This window comes from Colobus angolensis, unplaced genomic scaffold, assembly GCF_000951035.1.
Source record: "Colobus angolensis palliatus isolate OR3802 unplaced genomic scaffold, Cang.pa_1.0 Scaffold184, whole genome shotgun sequence".
NCBI lineage: Eukaryota > Metazoa > Chordata > Mammalia > Primates > Cercopithecidae > Colobus > Colobus angolensis.
Genome location: NW_012114977.1, coordinates 3,547,675 through 3,573,121, shown reverse-complemented (window position 1 = coordinate 3,573,121; position 25,447 = coordinate 3,547,675). Strand labels below are relative to the sequence as shown.

Sequence of the window (25,447 nt, the reverse complement as noted above, 5' to 3'; positions counted from 1 at the left end):
TCTCAAAAAAAAAAAAAAAAAAAGAAAAAAGAAACCGACTTTGCCAACTCTTTGAGCTTGGATTTCTGACCTCCAAAACTGTGAGGAAATAAATTTCTGTTGGGTAAGCCAGTTGGTGGTACTTTGTTAGTCATTTGTAGCAAACTAATACACCCATCTACTGAGTTTGATTTCAGTTAGTGTAGTTTTCATTTCTAAAAATTCCAATTATTTTTCTCATGCTTTCTAATTCTTTGTTAAAATTCTTAATGTTGTATTTCATTTCTTTGAATAATTTAAGTAAAAGTCATTTTTATTTTTATTTGCAACAGGGTCTCGCTCTGTTGAAAGAGGGAGTGCAGTAATGCGATCACGGCTCACTGCAACCTTAAACTCCTTGGGCTTTAGAAATTAAAGAAAATAAATTAGAAAACAAAAAAAAAGAAATTAAAAATTAAAAATTTTAATTTCTTTTTTGTAGAGACGAGATCTCACTATGTCGAGCAGGCTGGTTGCAGACTCCTGGCCTCGAGCAATCCTTCCACCTTGGCTAAAAGTTACTTTTAAATGTGTCTGATCAATTACCTGAATCCTCTGTAGTCAGAATTTATTTTTTATTTATTTATTTATTTTTGAGATGGAGTCTCGCTCTGTAGCTTAGGCTGGAGTACATTGGTGCAATCTTGGCTCACTGCAACCTCCACCTCTCGGGTTCAAGTGATTCTCTTCCCTCAGCCTCCTGAGTAGCTGGGATTACAGGTGTCCGCCACCACACCCGGCTAATTTTTTCTATTTTTGGTAGAGACGGGATTTCACCATGTTGGCCAGGCTGGTCTCGAACTCCTGACCTCAGGTGATCCACCCGCCTCAGCTTCCCAAAGTGCTGGGATTACAGGTGTGAGCCATCTCGTGCCCAGTTTAAATTTCCAGTTTTCAACAAAGAATTATGATGCTTGCCAAGAAATAGAAAAGTAGGACACGTATGCATGGGGTGGGGGGGGAAGTCAACAGAAACTGTCATGGAGGAAGCCCAGACATTGGTCCTATAGATACAGTCTTTATATCAACTATTTTAAATATTGTTCAAAGAACTAAAGGAAACCGTATCTTAAGACCTTAAGGAAAGTATGAGAATGTGTCTCACCAAATAAAGACTATCAATAAAGGCATAGAAATTACCAGAAAGAACCAAATAGAAATTCAAGGGTGGGAAAGTATAGTAATTGCAATGAAAAATTTACTAGAGGTGCTTAACAGCAGATTTGAGCAAGCAGAAGAAATAACCAGCAAACCAGAAGTGATGTCAGTTGAGATTATATCCAGTATAATAAAAAGAAATAAGAAAGAAAAATGAAGACGGCCTCTGAAACCTGGGAGACACCATCAAGCACACCATTATATAAATATTTGCTGTCTCAAAAGGAGAAGAACAAGAATAAGGGGCAAAAAGAATATCTGAATAAATAATTAACAAAAATTTCCCAAATTTGAGGAAAAACATCAATGGACACATCCCCAAGGCCTAAGGAACACCAAGCAGGATAAACTTAAAGCTGACCTGCAACATCAGCTATCCCCTGGGTCTCCAGCCTATTGGTTCCTTCTGCAGATTTTGAATTTGCCAGCCTCCATAACTGTGTGAGTCGATTTGTTAAAATAAATCTATACACATGCTCACACCCTATCAGTCCAGTTTCTCTGGGGAATGCTAATACAGAATTAGCACCAAGAAAGTAGGAGAGAATAGAACTACACCGGAACAAAGTTTCTATATAATATTGCTATAGTCTGAATGTATGTCCCTGCCAAATCTCATGTTGACAAGTAATTCCCAATTATCAGAGGTGGGGTATGGTGGGAGGTGTTTGGATTATAGGAGCAGATCCCTCAGGAATGGCTTGGGCCATCCCCCAGTGATAAGTGAGCTCTTGCTCTGAGTTTACACAAGATTTGGTCGTTTAAAAGTGTGTACTACCTCTTCTCTCTCTCTCACTCTCTCTCTCTCTCATTTACTCCTGCTTTCACCATGCCCGCTTCTGCTTCACCTTCCACCATGACTGTAAGCTCCCTGAGGCCTCCCTAGCAGCTGAGTGGATGACAGCATTACGCTTCCTGTAAAGCCTGCAGAAACATGAGCCAATTAAATTCCTTTTCTTTATAAATTACCCAGTCTCAGGTATCTCATTACAGCAATGCAAGAACGGCCTGACACAACTATCAAAATTAATTTGGTATTAATCTGAACAAGACTTTTAAAAGTTAATATGCAGAAAAATCATCTGATAAAATCCAACATACTTTCATTATAAAAATACTCAGCAAATTAGGAGTAGAAGGAAACTTTTTTAACATGGTAAAGGAAATTTATTAAAAACTTACAGCTAACATCATATACAATTGTGAAAAACTGAAACCTTTGCCTCTACTATCAGGAAAAAGACAAAGATGCCTGATTTTAGCACTGCTATTCAATACCATAATAGAAATCCTAGCCATAACAATTAAGGAAGAAAAGGAAATAAACTAAGAAAATTAAGAAAGAAAAGGAAATAAAAAGAATTCAAACTGAAAAGAAAGAAGACTCTATTCCCATATGCAAATAACATTCTGTATCTAGAAAATCCCAAAGAATTAAAAAAAAAAAAAAAAAAACTACTAGAGCTCATAACCACATTCAGCAAAGTTACAGGGTACATGATCAACACAAAAAAACAGCTGTGTTTCTAAATACCAGCAATGAACAATCGAAAAATGAAATTAAAACTATTCCATTTACAATAGTATCCAAAAGAATAAAATACCTAAGAATAAACTTTAACCAAAGAGGTAAAAGACTTATACATGGAAACTACAAAACACTGCTGAAATAAATTAAAAAAGATCTCAATAAATAGAAACACATCCTGTGTCCATATGCTGGAAGACAGTATTATTAAGATGGCAATACTCTTCAAAGTAATCTCTATGGAAGTTTCAATGGCCTTTTTTTGCAGAAACAAAAAAGCCTTCTCTCAAATTCATATACAATTCCAAGGAGGCACTGAATAGCAAACACAATACTAAAGAAGAAAATAAAGTTGGAAGACTCATATTCTCCAATTTCAAAACGTATTACAAAGCAACAATAATCAAAACTGTGTGTTACTGGCATAAAACGAGATGCACACATCAATGGAATAGAATTAAGAGTCCAGAAATAAACCCAAACATCTGTGACCAATTGATTTTCTAGTAGGGTGCCAAGATTTCTCAATGGGGAATTCTCTCAACAAATGGTGCTATGACAAGCAGATATCCAGACGCAAAAGAATAAAACTGGACCTTACTTCACTTTGTATAATTCAAATCAGTGACTTATATGTAAAAGTTAAAAAGTGTAAAATTGTTAGAAAAAAATACAGGGAATAAGCCTTCATGACCTTGGATTTGGCAATGAATTCTTAGATTGAGCACCAAAACCATAAGGAACAAAAAATACAATAAATAAACTGCATGTTATCAAAATTTAAAATTTTCGTGCAGCAGAGACCATGATCAAGCAAGTGAAAATCTACAGAATGGGGGGAGATATTTGTAAATCATACATTAAATAAGAGTATAGTTTACAGAATATTTTTAAAACTCCTACAACTCAACAACAAAAAGACAAATAGTCCAGTTTTTATATGGGCAAAGGATTTGAATGACACAAATATACAAATGAGCAACAAGCACATGAAGGATGTTCAACATCATTGGTCCTTAAAAAATGCAAGTCAAAACCACAATGACATACTTCACAACAGTGACGATTCAAGCCCGGCGTGGTGGCTCACGCCTGTAATCTCAGCACTTTGAGAGGCCGAGGTGGGTGGATCACCTGAGGTCGGGAGTTCAAGACTAGCCTGACTAAAATGGAGAAACCCTGCCTCTACTAAAAATACGAAATTAGCTGGGCGTAGTGGTGCATGCCTGCAATCCCTGCTACTCCGGAGGCTGATGCAGGAGAATCGCTTGAACCCAGGAGGGGGAGGTTGCAGTGAGCCAAGATTGCGCCCTTGTACTCCAGCCTGGGCAACAAGAGTGAAACTCAGTCTAAAAAACAAACAAACAAACAAACACAAAAAACAGTGATGATTTAAAAAAACAGAAAGGGCCAGGTGTGGCACCTCACTTTGGGAGGCCAGCAGATTGAGAGGCCGAGCTGGGTGTATCACCTGAGGTCAGGAGTTCAAGACCAGCCTGACCAACATGGTGAAACCCCATCTCTACTAAAAAAAAATACAAAAATTATCTGGGCTATCCAGCTACTCAGGACGCTGAGACAAGAGAATCTCTTGAACTCAGGAGGTGGAGGTTGCAGTGAACCAAGATCGTGCCACTGCACTCCAGCCTGGGTGACAGAGCAAGACTCTGTCTCAAAAAAAAAAAAAAAAAAGTAAAAAAACAGAAAACATCAATTGTTGGCAATGGTTTGGAGAAACTGAAAACCTCTACATTACTGGTAGGAACATAAAATGATGCTTGGCCACTGTGCAGAACAGCTTGGTGTTTCCTCTGAAAGTTAAACACAGAACTACTATATGACCTGGCAATTTCACTCCTAGGTATACATTCAAAAATAACTGAAAATGGGAACTTAAACAAATACTTGTTCAGGAATGTTAACAGCGGCATTATTCATAATAGTCAAAATGTGAGAACAGCCCAAATGTTTATCAACAGTGAATGGATCAACAAGTTGTGGAATAAATACAATGGAATATTATACAGCCACAAAAAGGAAAAAAAGTATTAATATATGCTACAATATAGATAAACCTTGAAAACATGCTCAGTGAAGTAAGCTAAACACAAAAGGTCACACATTTTAAAATTACTACACAATATAGGTAAAATAGACAAATCAGTACAGACAGAAAGCTAATTAGATATTACCAGAAATTAGGAGAAGGTGTGAATAAGGAATGATTATTTAATGGGCATGGGGTGTTTTTATGGGGTGATGAAAATGTTTTTAAACTAGAGATCCTCAGGCCGGGCGCGGTGGCTCAAGCCTGTAATCCCAGCACTTTGGGAGGCCGAGACGGGCGGATCACGAGGTCAGGAGATCGAGACCATCCTGGCTAACACGGCGAAACCCCGTCTCTACTAAAAAATACGAAAAACTAGCCGGGCGATGTGGCGGGCGCCTGTAGTCCCAGCTACTCGGGAGGCTGAGGCAGGAGAATGGCGTAAACCCGGGAGGCGGAGCTTGCACTGAGCTGAGATCCGGCCACTGCACTCCAGCCTGGGCGACAGAGCGAGACTCCGTCTCAAAAAAAAAAAAAAAAAAACAAATAAACTAGAGATCCTCTTACCTCAGCCCCCCAAGTACCTGGGACTACAGGCACGTACCACCACGCCCAGCTAATTTTTCTATTTTCTGTAGAGATGGGATTTTCACCATGTTGCCCAGGCTGGTCTCAAATTCCTGGGCTCAAGCAGTCCACCTGTCTCGGCCTCCCAAAGTGCTGGGATTACAGGCACAAGCTCCTGCACCTCACCTATTTTACCTCAATTTTTCTTTTCTTTTTTTTTTTAAGCAAGCAAGCAGGACATGTTGATGGCCAACAGTAAAACCTTCCAGGCTGGGAAGGTGAGTGGAACTCTGGGAGTGGATATCCCAGTGTCCTTGCTTGAGGCAGTCCATCTGGCTCTGTGAAATGAGTAGACGCTAGAGAGCTGTAGCAGTGCAGAGATAGGCTGAAGCTATTCTACATGTTCCTTTTGAATCCTGTGAAGCACTGTCAACAAGAACTGTTCTGGCTGAATAAGAGAGTGCAGATGGCTATGGGGCAGATTCTCCAGCAGTAAGGCTCTGCACTTGGTTGGCAAGTTGGACTTACCCTGGTAGTCCCATGAGGCTGTGACAGTGCCTGACATGAGCAGACACTTACTACAGACTGGGTTTTGCATACCTGCTGGTAGATGCAAACGCCCAATACTATGAAAGGACTAAAACAAGGCTGGGCGCAGTGGGTCACACCTGTAATCCCAGCACTTTGGGAGGCTGAGGCTGGGAGATCACTTGAGGTCAGGAGGTTGAGACCAGCCTGGTCAACATGGTGAAACCCCATCTCTACTAAAAATACAAAAATTAGCTGGGTGTGGTGGTGCATGCTTGTAATCCCAGCTACTTGGCAGGCTGAGACAGGAGAATCACTTGAACCTGGGAGGTGGAGGTTGCAGTGAATGGAGATCACATCACTGCACTCCAGCATGGATGACAGAATGAGACTGTTTCAAAAAAAAGGACTAAATCAAAAGATAATCCATCAATTTGGACCATGGAGTCACATTTCTTCAAACCAAAGAACACATTTTCATCGTCACAGTTAACGGTTTGGTAGATAATTAGAATGGGCAACCGAAACATCTGTTGTCTACAGTGGAGGAAAGAAAAACCTAAGGGCTGGCTTACACACTTTCATGAGTGTATGCTCACACTCAACAGGGCCAGGGCCTAGAAAACATCTCCATTAGGCAGATTTCTCCCCTTTTTCTGACGAATTGAAGGAAGAGGAGTGTGCAGGATGCTGTTGTGACTTTATAATTCTTCCCTGGGGGCAGGATGTGGTACAACTATACTTTTCTCTTTCTTTCCCACATGACCTCAACAGTCTTTTTTTCCTACCTGATGTAGTACCCCTGGGATCAGGGCTATACTGCAGGTGCCAGAAGCTGGGATGACTTCTGTATTAGTCTGCTAGGGCTGTCATACAAAACAAGCTCGCTTAAACAACAGAAACTTTTGTTTCACAGTTCTGGAGGCTGGAAATTCAAAACCAAGGTGTTTACAGCCCTTCTGAGGGTTGTAAAGAAAATAATCTGCTCATGCCTCTCTCCTAGCTTCTGGGAGTCTCGGGGGTTTCTTGGCTTACAGACAGGTGTTCTCCCTGTCTTCAGATTATCTTCCATCTATGTGTGTCTGTCTCTGTGTCTAAATTTCCTCTCTTCATAAAAACATAGTCATATTGGAGCAGGGCCCATTCTAATGACCTAATTTTAATTTAATCATATGCAAAGGCTTTATTTCCAAATAAGGTCACATTCACAGGTACTGGGGATTGGAACTTCATCATCTAGGGAACACAAACTCATAACAAGCTCTAAGCAAGAAAGTAACTATACTTTTAAACCTTTATGTTAGAGTTCCCAGGGACCTGACGGGGGTGAACTGTACCTTCATTCCATCTGGCAAAACGGGTTCACAGGGAATGCAGTTATATCGCCTAGTAGTAGAGAAAGCCCACTAGTTCTGTACCTGTGTAACACTGCCCTATATGAATGGGACTGGACTGACGGGCAGACGTTTGCTAGGCTAGTATTCCTGCCAGTAGTCTAGATCAGCACAGTGGTCAAACTTAATGTCCCTTCCAAAAGTGGAAAGGTGGGGGTATAAATGGAGAAAAGGAAGAATGATATCTGAGGATTAGGGAAAGAACAAACGGTTATACAGTGAGCAAAATCCATTCCTTTTTTTTTTTTTTAGACAGTCTCGCTTTGTTGCCCAGACTGGAGTGCAGTGGCGTGATCTCAGCACACTACAACCTTCGCCTCCCAGGGTCAAGTGATTCTCCTGCCTCAGCCTCCCAAGTAGCTGAGATTACAGGTGCCCACCACCATGCCCAGCTAATTTTTGCAGTTTTAGTAGAGACAGGGTTTCATCATGTTGGTCAGGCTGGTCTTGAACTCCTGACCTCAAGCCATCCACCCACCTCGGCCTCCCAAAGGGCTGGGATTACAGGCATGAGCCATCAAGCACAGCCCCAAATCCAATATTCTATTGGTGCCTTGGGAGAGGCTTAGAGCAAGATGTGATATTGCTTGTTAGCTCAACTAAACGGGATGCCTAAAGGGGTTACTGACCCATGTTACTGAGAGGACTCCTGCTTTTGAAACCTGACAATGTTGAATGGAAGCCTGCAAATCTAAGTGGTACGTATCTGGGAGACACTTTAATCATGCAGTATGATGACAATCTGCACTAATTATTTATGACTGAGTAGGACTCTAGTAATGTGCCAGTATCTTTGACACTTACATTTCAGATTATATCTACTATTATGCTACAAGATGAAATAACCCTAATATTGTTGGGAAGATTCAACTGACTCACTGTAAACAAGTCTTATGATGATGCTGATATTAATAATCAATTGTATTGGGAAATTAGGTTAAAGACACTATAGGATGTAATACTGATTTAAAAAATGACTGGGCTGGGTGCGATGGCTCATGCCTATAATCCCAGCACTTTGGGAGGCTGAGGTGGGCTGATCGCGATGTCAAGAGATGAAGACTATCCTGGCCCACATAATGAAACCCCATCTCTACCAAAAATACAAAAATTAGCTTGGGTGTGGTGGTGTGTGCCTGTAGTCCCAGCTACTCAGAAGGCTGGGGCAGGAAAACTGCTTGAACCCAGGAGGTGGAAGTTGCAGTGAGCCGAGATGGCGCCACTACACTCCAGCCTGGTGACAGAGCGAGACTCCATTTAAAAACAAAACAAAACAAAACTGTCCTGGGGAAAGTGTCTGGCTCTTGAGATATGATAGTAATCACAACCTGAGATAATTCTAAGAAAACGGCATTTGGCTGGGCACGGTGGCTCAAGTCTGTAATCCCAGCACTTTGGGAGGCCACGGCAGATGGATCACTTAAGGTCAGGAGTTTGAGACAAGCCTGGCCAATTCGGTGAAATCCCGTCTCTACTGAAAATACAAAACTGAGCTGGGTGTGGCAGCGTGTGCCTACACAGGACAGGACAAAAAAGGAAAGGACAGGACAAGGAAAGGAAAGGACAGGGACAAGGAAAGGAAAGGACAGGGACAAGGAAAGGAAAGGACAAGGGAAGGACAGGGACAAGGACAAGGACCAGGACAGGATGGGACGGGACAGGACGGGACAGAGCAAGTTATTCAGCTGGGCGCAGTGGCTCACAGCTATAATCCCGGCACTCTGGGAGGCTGAGGTAGGCAGGATAGCTTGAGGCCAGGAGTTTGAGATCAGCCTGAGTTTGAAACCAGCCTGAGCAAGACAGTGACAGAAATTAGCTGGGTGTGGTATGTGCCTGTAGTCCCAGCTACTTGGGAGGCTGAGGTGGGAGGATCCCTTGAGTCCAGGAGTTTGAGGCTGTAATGAGCCGAGATTGTGACTCTACACTCCAGCCCAAGCAATACAGCAACCCTGTCTCAAAAAAAAAAAAAAAGAAAAAAGCGGGAGGGTGTATTCATCAAGGAAAAGCCTGGTTACAGAAAAAGGAGAAGAGCAAAATCAACTATTCAAGGAAAAGGATAAGAATATTTGGAAACATTTATGTAACACAGCTACAAGGCAACACGAGGCAAGATGTTAACAATGAGGGAAAACTGGATGAAGGATGTATGGGAACTCTTATCCTATTTTGCAACTTCCATTCCAAAATAAAAAGTTTATTTACAAAAAAAAAAAAAGAATATTTGGAAACATTTTATTATTGCATGCGAGTCCAGAGGACAAGTGAGAGATTTAGAATGTAGAAAATGGGCTTTGGACTAGCAAACCCTGAAGCAAAATGGGGCTGAAAATGTGTAAGGCGGCAACTGTTTGGAGGTGTTGGAACTTCCGGTGGTTACTGCCATTCCTAGGGGAAGATATTAATAAAACTGGGCATCCAGAGGTAGTCAGAATCTTAGAACCCCAAAGCAAATTTGTTGAGGTTGCTGAGGAGTCAGGATAAGCTCTGGGAGAGGCATGATCAAAATCGTTTTTTTTTTATTTGTTTTAGAGACAGGCTTTGTCAACCGGGTTGGCATGATCATAGCTCACCGGAGCACTGGACTCCTGGGCTTAAGGGATCCTCCCATCTCAGCCTCCTAAAGAACTGGGACTACAGGTGCATGTCACCAAGTCTGGCTAATTTTTTTCAATTTTTTTGTAGAGATGAGGTCTTCACTTTGCAAAACAGTTTAAATACAAAGACTCCTTCCACTAGGTGCAGAACAACTGGGGAAATGGCAAAAGCTGGCACAGGACTGAAGCAATTCTCCTGCCTCAGCCTCCCGAGTAGCTGGGATTACAGGTGCCTGCCACCACACCTGGCTAATTTTTTTGTATTTTTAGTAGAGATGGGTTTTGCCACGTTGGCCAGACATAATGAGGACCTGAATCAAATGAAACCTTTTGGCCAGGTGCAGTGCCTCATGCCTGTAATCCCAGCACTTTGGGAGGCTGAGGTGGGAGGACCACTTGAGCCCAGGAGTTTAAGACCAGCCTGGGCAAAATAGCAAGATCTCATTTCTACTAAAAATTTTTAACAATTAGCCAGGCATGGTGGCACATGCCTGAAGTCCCTGCTACTCTGGAGGCTGAGGCAGAGCAAGAACCTGTCTAAAAAAAAAAAAAAAAAAAAAAAGAATTCTTTTGATTCAGAGAACATTTATATTTAGACAAGCCAGTTTTATTCTAGATTTAAAATTAGATTTATTTTTCCTTTGACCTGGTTCTATGGAGTTTAATAACTACTACTTAAGTTCATAGCTCAGATAAAGAAACAAAGACCAAAACGAACTGTTATTTGACTTAGAATAGAGTTGTGATACTAGAAATTCAATGTAAATCGCCAGGAGAAGTGTCAGCTTAGTAATGGAAGAGATGGAAAAGGAATCTAGACAGCCCCTGTGCTTGTAGTACACTGCTCTTTTACAAAACAGCCACAGTGGCTGGGCACGGTGGCTCACGCCTGTAATCCCAGCACTTTGAGACGCTGAGCGGGGTGGATCACCTGACGTCAGGAGTTTGAGACCAGCCTGGCCAACGTGGCAAAACTCCATCTCTACTAAAAATACAAAAAAACTAGCCAGATGTGGTGGCAGGCACCTGTAATCACAGCTACTTGGGAGACTGAGGCAGAAGAATTGCTTGAACTCAGGAGGCAGAGGCTGCAGTGAGCCCAGATTGTGCCATTGCACTCCAGCCTGGGCAACAAGAATGAAATTCCGTCTCAAAAAAGAAGAAAAGAAAATAGCCACAGTAGGTCAGGCATGGTGGCTCACGCCTATAATCTCAGCACTTTGAGAGGCTGAGACGGGCAGATCACTTGAGATAAAGAGTTTGAGACCAGCTCAGCCTGGCCAATATGGCGAAACCCTGTCTCTACTAAAAATACAAACAAAATTAGCTGGGTCTTTTGGCACATGCCGGTAATCCCAGCTACTCGGGAGGCTGAGGCAGGAGAATTGCTTTAATCCAGGAAGCAGAGATTGTGGTGAGCCGAGATCACGCCACTGTACTCTAGCCTGGGTGACAGTGAGACTCCGTCTCAAAAAAAAAAAAAAAAAAAATTGCCCCCGCAGTGGCTCACAGCTGTAATGCCAGCACTTTGGGAGGCTGAGAAGGGTGGATCATGAGGTCAGGAGTTCAAGACCAGCCTGGCCAAGATGCTGAAACCCTGTCTCTACTAAAAATACAAAAATTAGCCAGGCGTGGTGGCACATGCCTATAATCCCAGCTATTCAGGACGCTGAGGCAGGAGAATCGCTTGAGCCTGGAAGGCAGAGGTTGCAGTGAGCTGAGATCGTGCCACTGCACTATAGCCTGGGCAACCAGAGTGAGACCCTGTCTCAGAAAAAGAAAATAGCCACAGCAGTATCTCTGGTGCCACATATTCTTTCAGACCCTTGCCACCCTTGGAGTAGGAGGTGGAATCAACTGCCCTCCCCTCAAAGCTGGGTAGAACTTTGTGACTCCCTGGACAATTAGAATGCAGCAGAAGTGATACTGCATTACTTCCACGATTAAGGCATAAAATGCAGCATGACTTCCACTGGCACTCTGTCTTGTGGAACGTTCAAGCTTTGAATCCAGCCAGCATGCTAGGAAGAGGCCCAGAGAGCCCATGTGGAAAGACCATACAACAAGGCCCACATGGATAACTGGAGCCCACTGCTGTGCCTTGTCCAGTTCCTGATTGTGAACATCAAACTTGCTCATTTCATGCCACTAAGTTTCAGGGTAACTTGTTACATAGCCATCTATAACCAGTGTTCAAGTAATTTACAATCCAGTGGGATGGATAAATAAGGATACAAATAACAAATATGAGGCAGCGTAGGGATGGAGCAGTGAGGGAAGAAGGGGAAAGGCTTCACAGCTAGGTCTTAGAAGACAGATCAAACTTCGAAGGAAAACAGTTACAACAAAAACAAAAAGGAAAGTCTGGTAGAACTTGGTGACTCAGTAGCATAACATATGGACCTTGCCGGAGACAGACTTAAAAAAAAAAAAAACATAACCTCTAATAACTGAACAGTATTAAACTATTTGCAGGACGCTGTAGGAAACATTATTCTATAAAGAGACAAGGTGGAGCCTTAGAGACTGACTTCAATCATGTGAAATTATTACATTTCTTGCTGCTTAGCCTCTATGCAAAGGTTAAGGTCTAACCCTGACCCTAAGAAATGAAAGGCACTTATCAGTGCTTCCTTTGATGTACTGGCCAAGGCAGAAATCAGTACCTTGCTTGCTCAGTGTTCTAGACCCAGTATCAGCTTAATTACAGCAATCCTCCATGGTTAGCATTCTTTAGAGTTCGAGGGGTGATTTATAAGGAGGCATTTGTCTTGAACCAAAATGAAAAGAGCCAGCGCCTAATAAGTTATAAAAAGCTGAGAACACTCATAAGCTGCTTTAATTGCTGAAACTTATCCCCAACTTCCCTGATAAGGGCATGAAGATTATGTCTAGAGACATCAGGCTGACAACCTGAGAAATAATTATTACTTACTAAACCAAATGAAAGCATTTAGCTCTTTAACTCTTTGAGCTGATCTGTACAAGCTGAAGCCTGAAAGGAGGAGCTTTAAGCTGCCTGCTCAGCAGCAGCTGTTTAGGAGACTCACCTTTGATTTCAGATCCCTCTCACCACATCAGACTTCCTGTCAAGTGTTCACATAGGTAATCCTTAAAAATCCCGAAACTTGGCCAGGCGCAGTGGCTCGCAGCTGTAATCCCAACACTTTGGGAGGCCCAGAGGCAGATTACCTGAGGTCAGGAGTTCAAAACCAGCCTGGCCAACATGGTGAAACCCCATCTCTACTAAAAATACAGAAATGGCCAGGCGCGGTGGCTCACGCCTGTAATCCCAGCACTTTGGGAGGCTGAGGCGGGTGGATCACAAGGTCAGGAGATCGAGACCACGGTGAAACCCCGTCTCTACTAAAAATACAAAAAATTAGCCAGGCATGGTGGGGGGGGCCTGTAGTCCCAGCTACTCAGGAGGCTGAGGCAGGAGAATGGCATGAACCTGGGAGGCGGAGCTTGCAGTGAGCCGAGATCATGTCACTGCACTCCAGCCTGGGCGGCAGAGCGAGACTCCGTATCAAAAAAAAAAAAATACAGAAATTAGCTGAGTGTGCTGGTGCGCACCTGTAATCCCAGCTACTTGGGAGGCTGAGGCAGGAGAATCGCTTGAACCCAGGAGGCAGAGGTTGCAGTCAGCAGAGATCGCACCACTGCACTCCAGCCTGGGCGACAAGAGTGAGACTCCATCTCAAAAAACAAACAAACAAAAAAAACCAAAAAAAACCCAGAGACCTGAGAATTTCTGTTCTCCTCACCTCATAAAACTTTTTTAAGGAGCCCACGAGGCATAACTTCAGGCTGTCCACAATCTCCTGATGCGGCATCTGGAACACCACCCGGGAATACCATTTTGTGAGGGTGCTAGGGTCAGGGTGAGTAGAGAGACAGAGAGAGGACGATGAACAAATGCTCGAAGGGGACAGCCTATGGCTTGTGTCAGTAACACAGGTTTCTCTATGAATCAATCCAACAACAAATACCTAGAAAATGCATTTATGCTATATGTAAGAACAAGTAGTGACGTGGGGAAAAGATATATTTAAGTCATATGCAGAACATAGGTATGTGTAATTGTGGCCAGGCGTGGTGGCTCACGCCTGTAATCTCAGCACTTTGGGAGGCCAAGGCAGACAGATCACGAGGTCAGGAGATCAAGACTATCCTGGCTAACACGGTGAAACCCCGTCTCTACTAAAAATACAAAAAAAATAAGCCAGGCGTGGTGGCAGGCACCTGTAGTCCCAGCTACTCAGGAGGCTGAGGCAGGAGAATGGCGTGAACCCAGGAGGCAGAGCTTGCAGTGAGCCAAGATCGCGCCATTGCACTCTAGCCTGGGTGACAAAGTGAGACTCCGTCTCAAAAGAAAAAAAAAAAGTGTAATTGTGCATATTTTCTACAAAACTGCTCCAACAGAAAAAATTTAACTTAAGATATCCACCAAGAGAGGATTAAATAATGATACACAGAATACATTCTGTGCAGCAGTTGAGTTGGTGGAGATTTATTTGTAACGGTATGGGAAAATGTACAGTTTAAGTGCATATTAAGCTAAGGAATAATGTGCTTAGAAATATCCCATTTGTGTAAATATATAGATGTGTATATGTGTATATATATCAGAGATATATATCACATGTATGTATTAATATATGCATAAAAGAGAATCTGAAAGTATATATACATCAAACCTTTGGCAGCTGTTAACACGAAAAGCTGGACCATGAGGAATTCTCGCTTTCTAAATTTCTGCAGATATTTGGAATGAGCATGCCTTTTTTTACAATTGGAACAAACGATCAAAAAAACCTCATTTCTGGGGGAAAAAATGCCAACAACAACAACAAGGCAGCACAGCCCAGCCTTGGAGGAGGCCGCTCTTCAGCTGGGAAGCACATTCACACCGGTGCCAAGTTTGTTAAATAAGCTGCATAGCCAAGTGCAGTGCTCATGCCTGTAATCCCAGCACTTTAGGAGCCTGAGGCAGGCGGATCACTTGAGCCCAGGAGCCCAGCCTGGGCAACATGGTGAAATCCTGTCTCTATAAAAACTAGCTGGGTATGGTGGCGTATGCTTGTGGTCCCAGCTACTTGGGAGGCTGAGGTGGGAGGATCACCAAAATCCAGGGAGGTTGAGGTTGCAGTGAGCTGTGATCACGCCACTACACTCAAGCCTGGGTGACAGAGTAAAACCCAGTCTCAAAAACCAAAAAAAGTTGCATAAACAAATTTCACAGCTGGGCACAATGAATCACGCCTGTAATCCCAGCACTTTGGGAGGCTGAGGCAGGCAGATCACCTGAGGTCAGGAGTTCAAGACCAGCCTGGCCAACATAGTGAAATATTGTCCTACTAAAAATACAAAAATTAGCCTGGCATGGGATTACAGGTACGCACCTGTAATCCCAGCTACTGGGGAGGCTGAGGCAGGAGAATCACTTGAACCCAGAAGGTGGAGGTTGCAGTGAGTTAAGATCGTGCCACTGCACTCCAGCCTGGGTAACAGAGGGAGACTCCATTTACAAAAATATATATTTTTCACATGAAGACAGAGGAAGAAAATGTTTATAAATCTTTTTTTTTTTTTTTTTTTTTGAGACGGAGTCTCGCTCTGTCGCCCAGGCTGGAGTGCAGTGGCGCGATCTCGGCTCACTGCAAGCTCCGCCTCCCGGGTTTACGCCATTCTCCTGCCTCAGCCTCCCGAGTAGCTGGGACTACAGGCGCCCGCCATCTTGCCCGGCTAGTTTTTTGTATTTTTTAGTAGAGACGGGGTTTCACCGTGTAGACCAGGATGGTCTCGATCTCCTGACCTCGTGATCCACCCGTCTCGGCCTCCCAAAGTGCTGGGATTACAGGCTTGAGCCACCGTGCCCGGCCTATAAATCTTTATACTATAATACATAAGACTAAAAAGATTTGCTGGATTTATAATAAGATTAGGCACTAAAATGAAATAATCAAACAAGATGGCACTGTGAGCAGTACTTACAGATTGATGCTTGCCACGAAGCCAACCACGGAGCGCATGCCTCTACTGGGGTCATGGTAAACATCCATCCCGATTACCATTAACTGTTTCTAGTTTAGAAAACAAAAACAAAAACCAAATCCCAGACCTGAGCAATGCATTGCTCCATTTTTAATTACTGTCTGAATCACAAAGCAATCTCCCCTTACTGTTTGTATGTGAAAGTTAGTTCTGGGAAAGAAAAAAAAAAGACAGCAATCAACTTGACATTTTTTAAACACAATAAGCACAGTCAGAGATCTAGACCAGGGATCAGCAAAGGACTAAAGGGTAAATAACTTAGGCTTTAGGAGCCTTGTGATTTCTGTAGAAACCACAGGTTGAGTATTCCCAAACCTGAAAAGCTTTTGAGCACCAACATGACACTCAAAGAGTTTCAGATTTTGGACTGTTTCAGATTGGAGATTTTTGAATCTGAGATGCAAGCAAATGTCCCATACCCCCAGAAATCTAAAATCCAAAATGCTTCTGGTCCCAAGCATTTCAGAAAAAGCATACTTGACCTTTATTCAATTCTTTCTGCTTAACACAAAAGCAGTCATGGACAGTATGAAAAGAAGTACGGCTGTATTCCAGTGAAATTTTATTTAAAGACACTGAAAATTAACTTCATATAGTTTTCATGTGTCATGGAATAATCATCTTAGTTTTATTTTTTTCGCCATTTAAAAACATAAAAACCAGGCTGGGCATGGTGGCTCACACCTGTAATCCCAGCATTTTGGGAGACTGAGGCGGGCAGATCACCAGGTCAGGAGTTTGAGACCAGCCTGCCCAACATGGTGAAATCCCATCTCTACTAAAAATACAAAAATTAGTTGGGTATGGTGGTGGGTGCCTATAATCCCAGCTACTCGGGAGGCTGAGGCAGAAGAATTGCTTGAACCTGGGAGATGGAGGTTGCAGTGAGCCGAGATTGTGCCATTGCACGCCAGCTTGGGCAACAAGAACAAGATTCCGTCTCAAGAAAACAAAAAACAAAAAACAAAAAAATAAAACGCATTCTTGGATAACTGGCTGAAGAGGCAGGGAGCCATTTAGACTACTGAGTAAGTTTTGAGAAGAGGAAGCATAACGAATAAGGAAAAACAGGAAAAAGGCTTGGAGGATTCTCTGGAGAGGAAAATTGAACCATTTTGGCATCACTCACCAGAGGAATATCCACTCCCCAGAGCTCACCACCCAATTTACAGTTAATCTGAAGTAAAATTTTCTGGGCCACACTCCGAAGCCTGGTGGGCTGACCAACGGTTCGAACATTGACAACCTATAATGAAGGGACAAAAAGTGTCAGGAGAAGCAGGTCACTACCAAACCCTCAGAAAATCTGAACTCTAAAGTAAACATTACATTTGTTTAAGAAACTCAAGTTAGAAGATAACATATTTTGCGTTAATAATTCTAATTCTAGGGTTTCTAGGCATGCATGCACATGGGCAAAATACAACCCCCCCCCCACACACACACATACACAAACACACAAACCCAAAACAAAACCAACAAATGAAAACTTTCAAAAGGATCTCACGCAGAGTGGAATGCTTTTTTAACTCCCATAGGAAAAATAGCTTTTCCCTTTCAGAATGAAGACTATACTCACTCTCAGAACTCAGTCATATGAAACCACCTGGTGACTCAACCTCGGAACAAGCAAAATTGTTCATTCGGAAGCATGAGGGCAGCTTATGAAGAGCAATCTGCTCTTTGCCAGGTTGCTCTAATCAGGAGAACCTTTCACCAGAAGGCTCTGCACATACTGGCTTCTAACAGCTACTTTAGTCTTTGTGAACACACATATCACTCTTTTCAAGCCTCAGGAGAGGTGCCATCTGTGTCTCCTGCCCCAACACCCACTCACCTGGGAGGGTACTGGGGACTGCACACAGCACAGCTTCTTGATGGCCCCATAGAGATCATCACGTGTGCCCATGATGATGCAAACAACCATTTGTATCTTTCCCTTGAAGAGATAAGGTATATATAAGTCAGGCTCTGCAACTCTCTGGGGACTTTCACAGGACTGTAGTTGGCAGTATTCTGAGTATGCAAAGCCATAGGACCTTTAAGGAAGACAGGGAACTGAAATAAAGAGGGTGGGCTTTCCAACCAGAACAAGGTCCTTGGAGCTGACTTAGCATTCTTTGGCTCAGGGCTGTTCTGAATAGATAGGTAATACGTTACTATTAATTACCCAGAGCTGGCCCTGATTACCAAAAGATTTATCTATTAGGAGACTCAGATGGCTGGAAAAGGACTAGGTTTGAATGCATGCAAGGTTTACATTACTTGCTGCTTCCAATTCCGTATGTTTTTTACTACTCTCTTCGGTTTACTAAACAACTTGTTACACTCATGCCACAGACCCTTAACTAAGGAAACAGGGAATGCAATACTACAAGAAAGCATTCAGAACTAAATGCAAACTGGAAAGAAGCTATTGCCAAATCCATAAGCAGCCACTCCTAACTCTCTGGTGAAGAGACAGAATGATATTGTCAGCAGCACAGCACGTGTCAGTATCATCTATCCCTCACCACTGAAGGGATCCAATATTGAAAAAAGATGACCTTTCAAAGTCTGAATAAAGAAAAGCAGCATTCAAGCGAAAGAAGATTGCCAACCCTTTATGCCAGAAACTGCTACAAATGGTAAATCAGTGGTACTCTGCTCCACATCAAGATTGGTGTGATGTTAAGACCGTTCAGAGGACACATTCAGCAATAACACCAAAGCATTTCCAAAGGCACAAGAACACAGCTGCGCACTGGGAGCCTATGGACTGGACACAGCAAACAGGTGTGTTTTTTCAGGCCCTACAATGGCTTAAAAGTGTTTATGTTTCTTTAAATTAACATTTAAACATAGGAAGATACACACACATGCAATTCCAAGTTTTTGGCCTTTATCAACAAACAAGCACATTAAGAATCATTTCGGCAATCCTGGGTTTATATCTCCAGTCACAGGAGTTACCCCCTTCAGTTCATTTAACTCCCCTCCTGGCCCACTTCCCTAATTTATACCCCTTATCAGGCTTCTGGAGACATAAGAGTTTGTGACTCCTAATACAGATAATAATAGAATGCCTTAAAGATGAACAGAGAGAGAGCAAGGCCACTATGAGATAAGCTGGTAAGCGATATGAAATTCACATCCATGCCACATGAAAACTGTCAGTTGTACCCTCTCAAAAAGGGAACACAAGAAGTTGTGAAATGGGGGAGCTGATGTACTGGGCTGGGTTGTTCTTCTGAAAGCAGAGCAGAACTTTTCTACGATCAGGTCAGAGGGAGGCCATGGTACAGTATGACAGGCATGGTAGATCAGGATGGAATTACAAAGAGAATGCACAGGCTGGGTGCAGTGGCTCACACTGGTAATCCCAACCAACACTTTGGGAGGTGGAGGTGGGAGGACTGATTGAGGCTGGGAGTTTGACATCAGCCTGGGCAACAGAGGGAGACCCTATATCTACAAAAATTTAAAAATTAGCCAGGAGTGGTGGTGCACATGTACAGTTCCAGCTACTAAGAAGGCTGAGGCAGGAGGATCCCTTGAGCCCTCAAGTTTGAGGTTACAGTCAGCTATGATCTTGCCCCTGTACTTTAGCCTGGGCAACAGAGCAAGACCTTGTGTCTAAAAAAAGAGACAGAAAGAAACACACCAAAGAAAGAACACAAGTGTGCTGTTGTGAATGATATACCAAGAGTGCTGGATCAAAAAGAGAATGCTGCTGGGCATGATGACTCACGCCTGTAACCTCACTGCTTTGGGAGGCTGAGGCAGCAGGATCATTTGGGGCCAGAAGCTGGAGACTAGCCTGGGCAAATAGTGAAACCCTGTCTCTATAAAAAATTTTTTTTTAATTAGCCAGGTGTGATGGCCCACGCCTGTAGTTCTAGCTACTTGGAAGGCTGAGGCAGGAGGACTGCTTGAGCTCAGGAGTTTGAGGCAACAATGAGCTAAGATCACACTAGTGTATTCCAGCATGGGTGACAGAGTAAAATCCTCCCTCTCTGTTTTTTTTCTTTTTTCTTTTTGGAAAAAAGGTCTCACTCTGTTGCCCAGGTCGGAGTAAAGTGGCATGATCATAGCTCAATACAGCCTCAACCTCCCCAGGCTCAGGTGATTCTCCCACCTCAGCCTCCTGAGCAGCTGGTATTACAGGTGCATGCTACCACACCCAGCCAAATTTTTAGATTTTTTGTAGAGACAGGATTTCACCACGTTGCCCAGGCTGGTCTCAAACTCCTGGGCTCAAGCAACCCATCCGCCTCAGCATCCCAAAGTGTTGGAAATACAGGCATGAGCCACTGTGCACCCAGCCGACCCTATCTCTTAAAAAAAAATTTTTTTTAAAGAACTCTATGATGCCAAGACGATTGAATTCTAGGATTGAACTCACCAGAACAATTTACCAGAATCTTCAATTCAAGGGCTAATTACTTCCAAAAGCCTTCCCCTCGCTTTTTTCTCTCCCTATTTCCCTTGTTCTATTTTGTTTACAAACAGGTAAGAACTGAAAAGCCTGAATAACTACGTTGTGAGTGCTATGACCTGGCCAGCTCTAGTGTTCCTGATCAGTCATCAGGACCCAATCAATGGGCCACCTGCCAAGTTCATCACCAGAGTAATTTTAATCTTGAACCAGGCCGGACTGAGGCAGCTCAGTAGTGAATCGTACAAGACGGCACCTAACCCAAGCAGCTGCTTTCTGAACACAACGTGTTCTATAGATAATGAACCACAGTTAAGTCAGCTATTCTCTCAGCCAGTTATGTGAGAAAAAGAAGACTAGAGTGAGGGTGCCAACATAGAGTGAGAGAAGCAAAATTAACCAAAGGGCATAGAGAACACTTTTCAATCAGTGTTTCATGTGCACACAGGTAAGACAAGCTCTGGGGCATCATCAACAGCAGACGGATAACCATGGTAAGTTAAAATTACGCATTTAAGTATTTTAAAATGGACATCCTATAAATCTATTTGAATTACATTTTTACCTCAGCTCCCAACATGGATTGAATGGTTCTGACATAGGTCTCTATCCGGTCATCCTTTAGTTCAACCCAGGCTGGTGGGCTCATACGCATGCCAATGGGGCCAGCTATCTTCTCCAACATGTTGACCAGTTCTCGAGCCTGATCCATTGCTCTCTTTGGGTAAAAAAGTGCCCAGAAATGCATGGGGATCTAGGAACAACCACAAGCTACTTTTAGTATTTCTCATAATTTAAACATCCCAAACTCACACTTAAGATTTCATTCTAGAGAATAAATTACTTTCACTCTCATTGCTTGAATCCTGTCTTATCTAACTCCTACTATTAACATGAACGTACATGATAAGAAAACTGGTGTATTCTCAAAATGGAACGTTATACAGTAATGAGAATGGAAGAGCAACAACCACATCTAAAAACAGGATGAAACTCACCAACACAAATTTAAGAAAAGAAGCCAGACATAGAAGAATATATAATCTATGATTCCATATATATATAAAGTACAGAAATTGTTGAAACCAATCTGTGCTATGAGAAGTCAGGACAGTGGTCACACTGGGTATGTGAGGGGTAAGGGATAGGCAGTAACTGGGAGAATGGAAGGGGCTTCTGGAGTGTTGGTAAAGTTCTGCTTCTTAACCCTTGGTGTTGATTACACAGGTCTATTTAATTAAAAAAACTCATCAAGGTATACCTTTATAAGTGTGCTTTTCATTTATTATTTCAAAAAAACATTTAAAAACATGCATTTTATATATCTGTTTATATGCATCTGGCCATGAAGTCCATGTTGGTCAAAAACACTGAGAAGTAATTATACACCATATTGTACTTTGATACAAATAGCTAGTATATTATTAGTTCCCTAGGTAAGGTACTGTTTTAATCTAATTTAATTTCTCTCATGGATACAAACACCCTCTAGATACTCCCAGGGAAAAAGAGGGGGAAAAAAGAAAGAAAGAAGGGAGAGTGGGTAACAGGTTGGCACCATGTGAATTACCATAGCAATTTATTTCCTTTTCCTAAGTTTGTGGTCAGGCAAAGGGCTTACCTCTAACAACTCATCAACTGCTCTGTTTGAAGGATCCCTGTTTAGTAGGTAATTCAAAAAGGGGATTCAATTGGTACTTTCTCTCAAAAAGAGGACTCTAGATCATTCCTGCTTCCTAATTGCCACACTTTGGGGAATACTGGTCCTCTCTTTACCACTTCAAAAATAACTTACAGTCAAGATGGAAGGGTCTCTGGTTACTTCCTTAACCCAGTTTAGTTCCTGAGATGTGATAAACGAAGTATTTTTTAAGTTAATTCTTTCCATTGGCAGAACACGTCCTTCAATCTAAACAGAAAATAAACCATCTATGACATGAGCCATTTCAAACACTATTTAGAAAAACACCACTACTGCTCTATGAGGCCTGCTCAGCTCCACCACAGACACTTGTCCTGTTAGAACTTCTGAGACTAGCAGAATAATAAAGTTTCTAGCAGTGAAAGTCCCTGTCAATAAAAACCTACATTTACATAGGTAAAATTATTATAGGTACTAGTCTTTCATTATTGAAGCTTCCACATGATACCCCAAGAAAGGGATTTGAAAACATTGTCTATTTAGAACCACTGAATAAAGGAAAACAATCTTTAAAAAATATTTTAAAGGGGCCAGGCACCGTGGCTCATGCCTTAATCCCAGCATTTTGGGAGGCCAAGGCAGGTGCATCATCTGAAGTTGGGAGTTCGAGATCAGCCTGACCAACATGGAGAAACCCCATCTCCACTAAATACAAAAAATTAGCCGGGTGTGGTGGCGCATGCCTGTAATCCCTTACTCGGGAAGGCTGAGGCAGGAGAATCACTTGAACCCAGTAGGCAGAGGTTGCAGTGAGCTGAGATCGCACCACTGCACTCCAGCCCGGGCAACAAGAGCAAAACTCCATCTCAAAAAAAAAAAAAAAAAAAAAAAAAATTTAAGGGAAAAATTGAAAGGAGAATATTAAAGGCAAAATTTCTTAATAAGGCTGAACAAAGACTATTATTTTATATTATCCCAGACAAAAGCTGAGGGGAACAAGGCATAAATATAATGAAATAAAAAGTTTAAATTATAATAATCAATTAGACCTAATTGTCCCAAAATAGCAAGATAATTAAGCTAATAATACATCAGTATGATGGGCTACTTTGTGACCATTAGTTACTTCCCAACTACATGAAATACGATCCTATTTTTGCACATATAGTGTGTATACATCATAAAAACTGAATGAGTCCAAACTTAGTAGTGATTACCTCTGGGAGATGTATAATTATGTAAGACTTTTACTTTTCATAATTTCTACTGTTTGCTTTTTAAAAGAAACATTTTGGGCCAGGCGCAGTGTCTCACGCCTGTAATCCCAGCACTGTGAAAGGCTGAGGCGGCTGGATCACTTGAGATCAGGAGTTTGAGACCAGCCTGACCAACATGGCAAAACCTGATCTCTAATAAAAATACAAAAATTAGCCAGAGGTGGTGGCAGGCACCTGTAACCCCCAGCTACGTGGGAGGCTGAGGCATAAGAACCATTTGAATCTGTGAGGATAACAATGCAATAAGCCAAGATCGCGCTGCTGCACTCCAGTCTGGGCAACACAGTGAGACTCTGTCTCAAAAAAGTATTTTTATCTAAAATAAAAATGTTGTAATGACTTTCCTAATAGCGTAAAAGTCTACTAATATTATTATTAGAATTATTGTTTTTTGAGACAGAGTTTTGCTCTTGTCGCCCAGGCTGGAGTTGAACGTCGCAATCTCGGCTCACTGCAACCTTCGCCTCCTGGGTTCAAGCAGTTCTCCTGCCTCAGTCCTCTGAGTAGCTGGGATTACAGGCATGCGCCACCACACCCGGCTAATGTCGTATTTTCAGTAGAGACAGGGTTTCATCATGTTGGTCAGGCTGGTCTGGAACTCCCAACCTCAGGTGATCTGCCCGCCTTGGCTTCCCCAAGTGCTGGAATTACAGGCATGAGTCACTGTGCCTGGCCTTTTTTTCCCCCTGAAACGCAGAACAGACTTTTACAGGGCTGCACCCGGCTCTATAAAACTCTGTTATAAAGAGTAAGGCACCCATATTAGCAAAAGTATAAGAGGTAGACTCATGCTCATGAAGCCAAAAAATGTTAATCCTTTCTAGGGTAAAATTGGCAACATAAAATAAAAGTATGGCTGGGTACGGTGGCTAACACCTGCAATCCCAGCACTTTGGGAGGCCGAGTAGGGCAGATCACTTGAGATCAGGAGTTTGAGACCAGCCTGGCCAACATGGTGAAACCCTGTCTCTACTAAAACTACAAAATAAAAATTAGCTGGGTGTGGTGGTGCACGCCTGTAGTCCCAGCTACTTGGGAGGCTGAGGCAGGAGATTCTCTTGAACCCGGGAGGAGGAGGTTGCAGTGAGCCGAGATCACTCCACTGCACTCCAGCCTGGGTGACAGGGCAAGACTCTGTCTCAAAAAAAATTTTTTTAATAAATAAATAAAACAGAAGTATTAAAAACATAAATGTCCCTAAATTATTTTATCTTCATAAATTGAACTTAAGAAAATAAACAAGGTGGCTGGTGGTGGTGGCTAATGCCTGTAATCCCAGCACTTTGGGAGGCTGAGACGGGTGGATCACAAGGTCAGGAGTTCGAGACCAGCCTGGCCAAGATGGTGAAACCCTGTCTCTACTAAAAATACAAAAATTAGCCAGGCTTGGTGGCACGTGCTTGTAATCCCAGCTACTTGGGAAGCTGAGGTAGGAGAATTGCTTGCACCCGGGAGGCAGAGGCTGCAGTGAGCCGAGATTATGCCATTACACTCCAGCCTGGCCAACAAGAGTGAAACCCAGTCTTAAAAAAAAAAAAGAAAAAGAAAAAAGACAATAAACAAGGGTTGGCGTGGTGGCTCACACCTGTAATCCTAACACCTTCGGAGGTCAAGGTAGGCAGATCACTTGAGGTCAGGAGCTCAAGAGACCAGCCATGGCAACATGGTGAAACTCCGTCTCTACTAAAAATACAAAAATCAGTCAGGCATCATGGTGTGCACCTGTAATCCCAGCTACTCGGGAGGCTGAGACAGGAGAATCACTTGGAATCCGTATCAAAAAAATAAATAACACATACAAAGATTTAGTTATAAGGATGTATGCTGCATCGTCATTTTTTTAAATTAATCAATTTTTTTGAGATGGATTTTCCCTCTGTCTCCCAGGCTAGAGTGCAGCGGCCCCATCTTGGTTCACTGCAATCTCCACCTCCCGGGTTCAAGTGATTCTCCTACCTCAGCCTCCTCAGTAGCTGGGTTTACAGGCGTGTGCCACCACACTCAGCTATTTTTAGCAGAGATGAGGTTTTACCATGTTGGCCAGGCTCTTCTCGAACTCCTGACCTAAGGTGATCCATCTGCCTCGGCCTCCCAAAGTGCTGGGATTACAGGTGTGAGCCAGCATGCCTGTCCTGCATCATTATTTATAATAGAAAAACACTAAATATAATTTGAATGCAAAAGGATAGAAAATCGTTAATAAAAAGTATCAGGCAGTCA

At 42.7% G+C, this 25,447-nt stretch overlaps 1 protein-coding gene across 3 annotated transcripts in view; it reads right to left on the bottom strand.

The window, feature by feature from the left end:
• Positions 1-25,447, bottom strand: part of PIWIL2 (piwi-like RNA-mediated gene silencing 2) — an 87,118-nt gene that overhangs the window by 27,998 nt on the left and 33,673 nt on the right. For all 3 annotated transcript variants that reach the window (XM_011939827.1, XM_011939829.1, XM_011939828.1), the window contains exons 15-20: positions 22,104-22,217; positions 20,874-21,062; positions 17,729-17,830; positions 17,021-17,137; positions 15,832-15,920; positions 13,602-13,707 (exon numbers count right to left, since the gene is read on the bottom strand). In XM_011939827.1, coding sequence (XP_011795217.1) covers positions 13,602-13,707; positions 15,832-15,920; positions 17,021-17,137; positions 17,729-17,830; positions 20,874-21,062; positions 22,104-22,217 — 717 coding nt within the window. The remainder of the gene's footprint in view (positions 1-13,601; positions 13,708-15,831; positions 15,921-17,020; positions 17,138-17,728; positions 17,831-20,873; positions 21,063-22,103; positions 22,218-25,447) is intronic.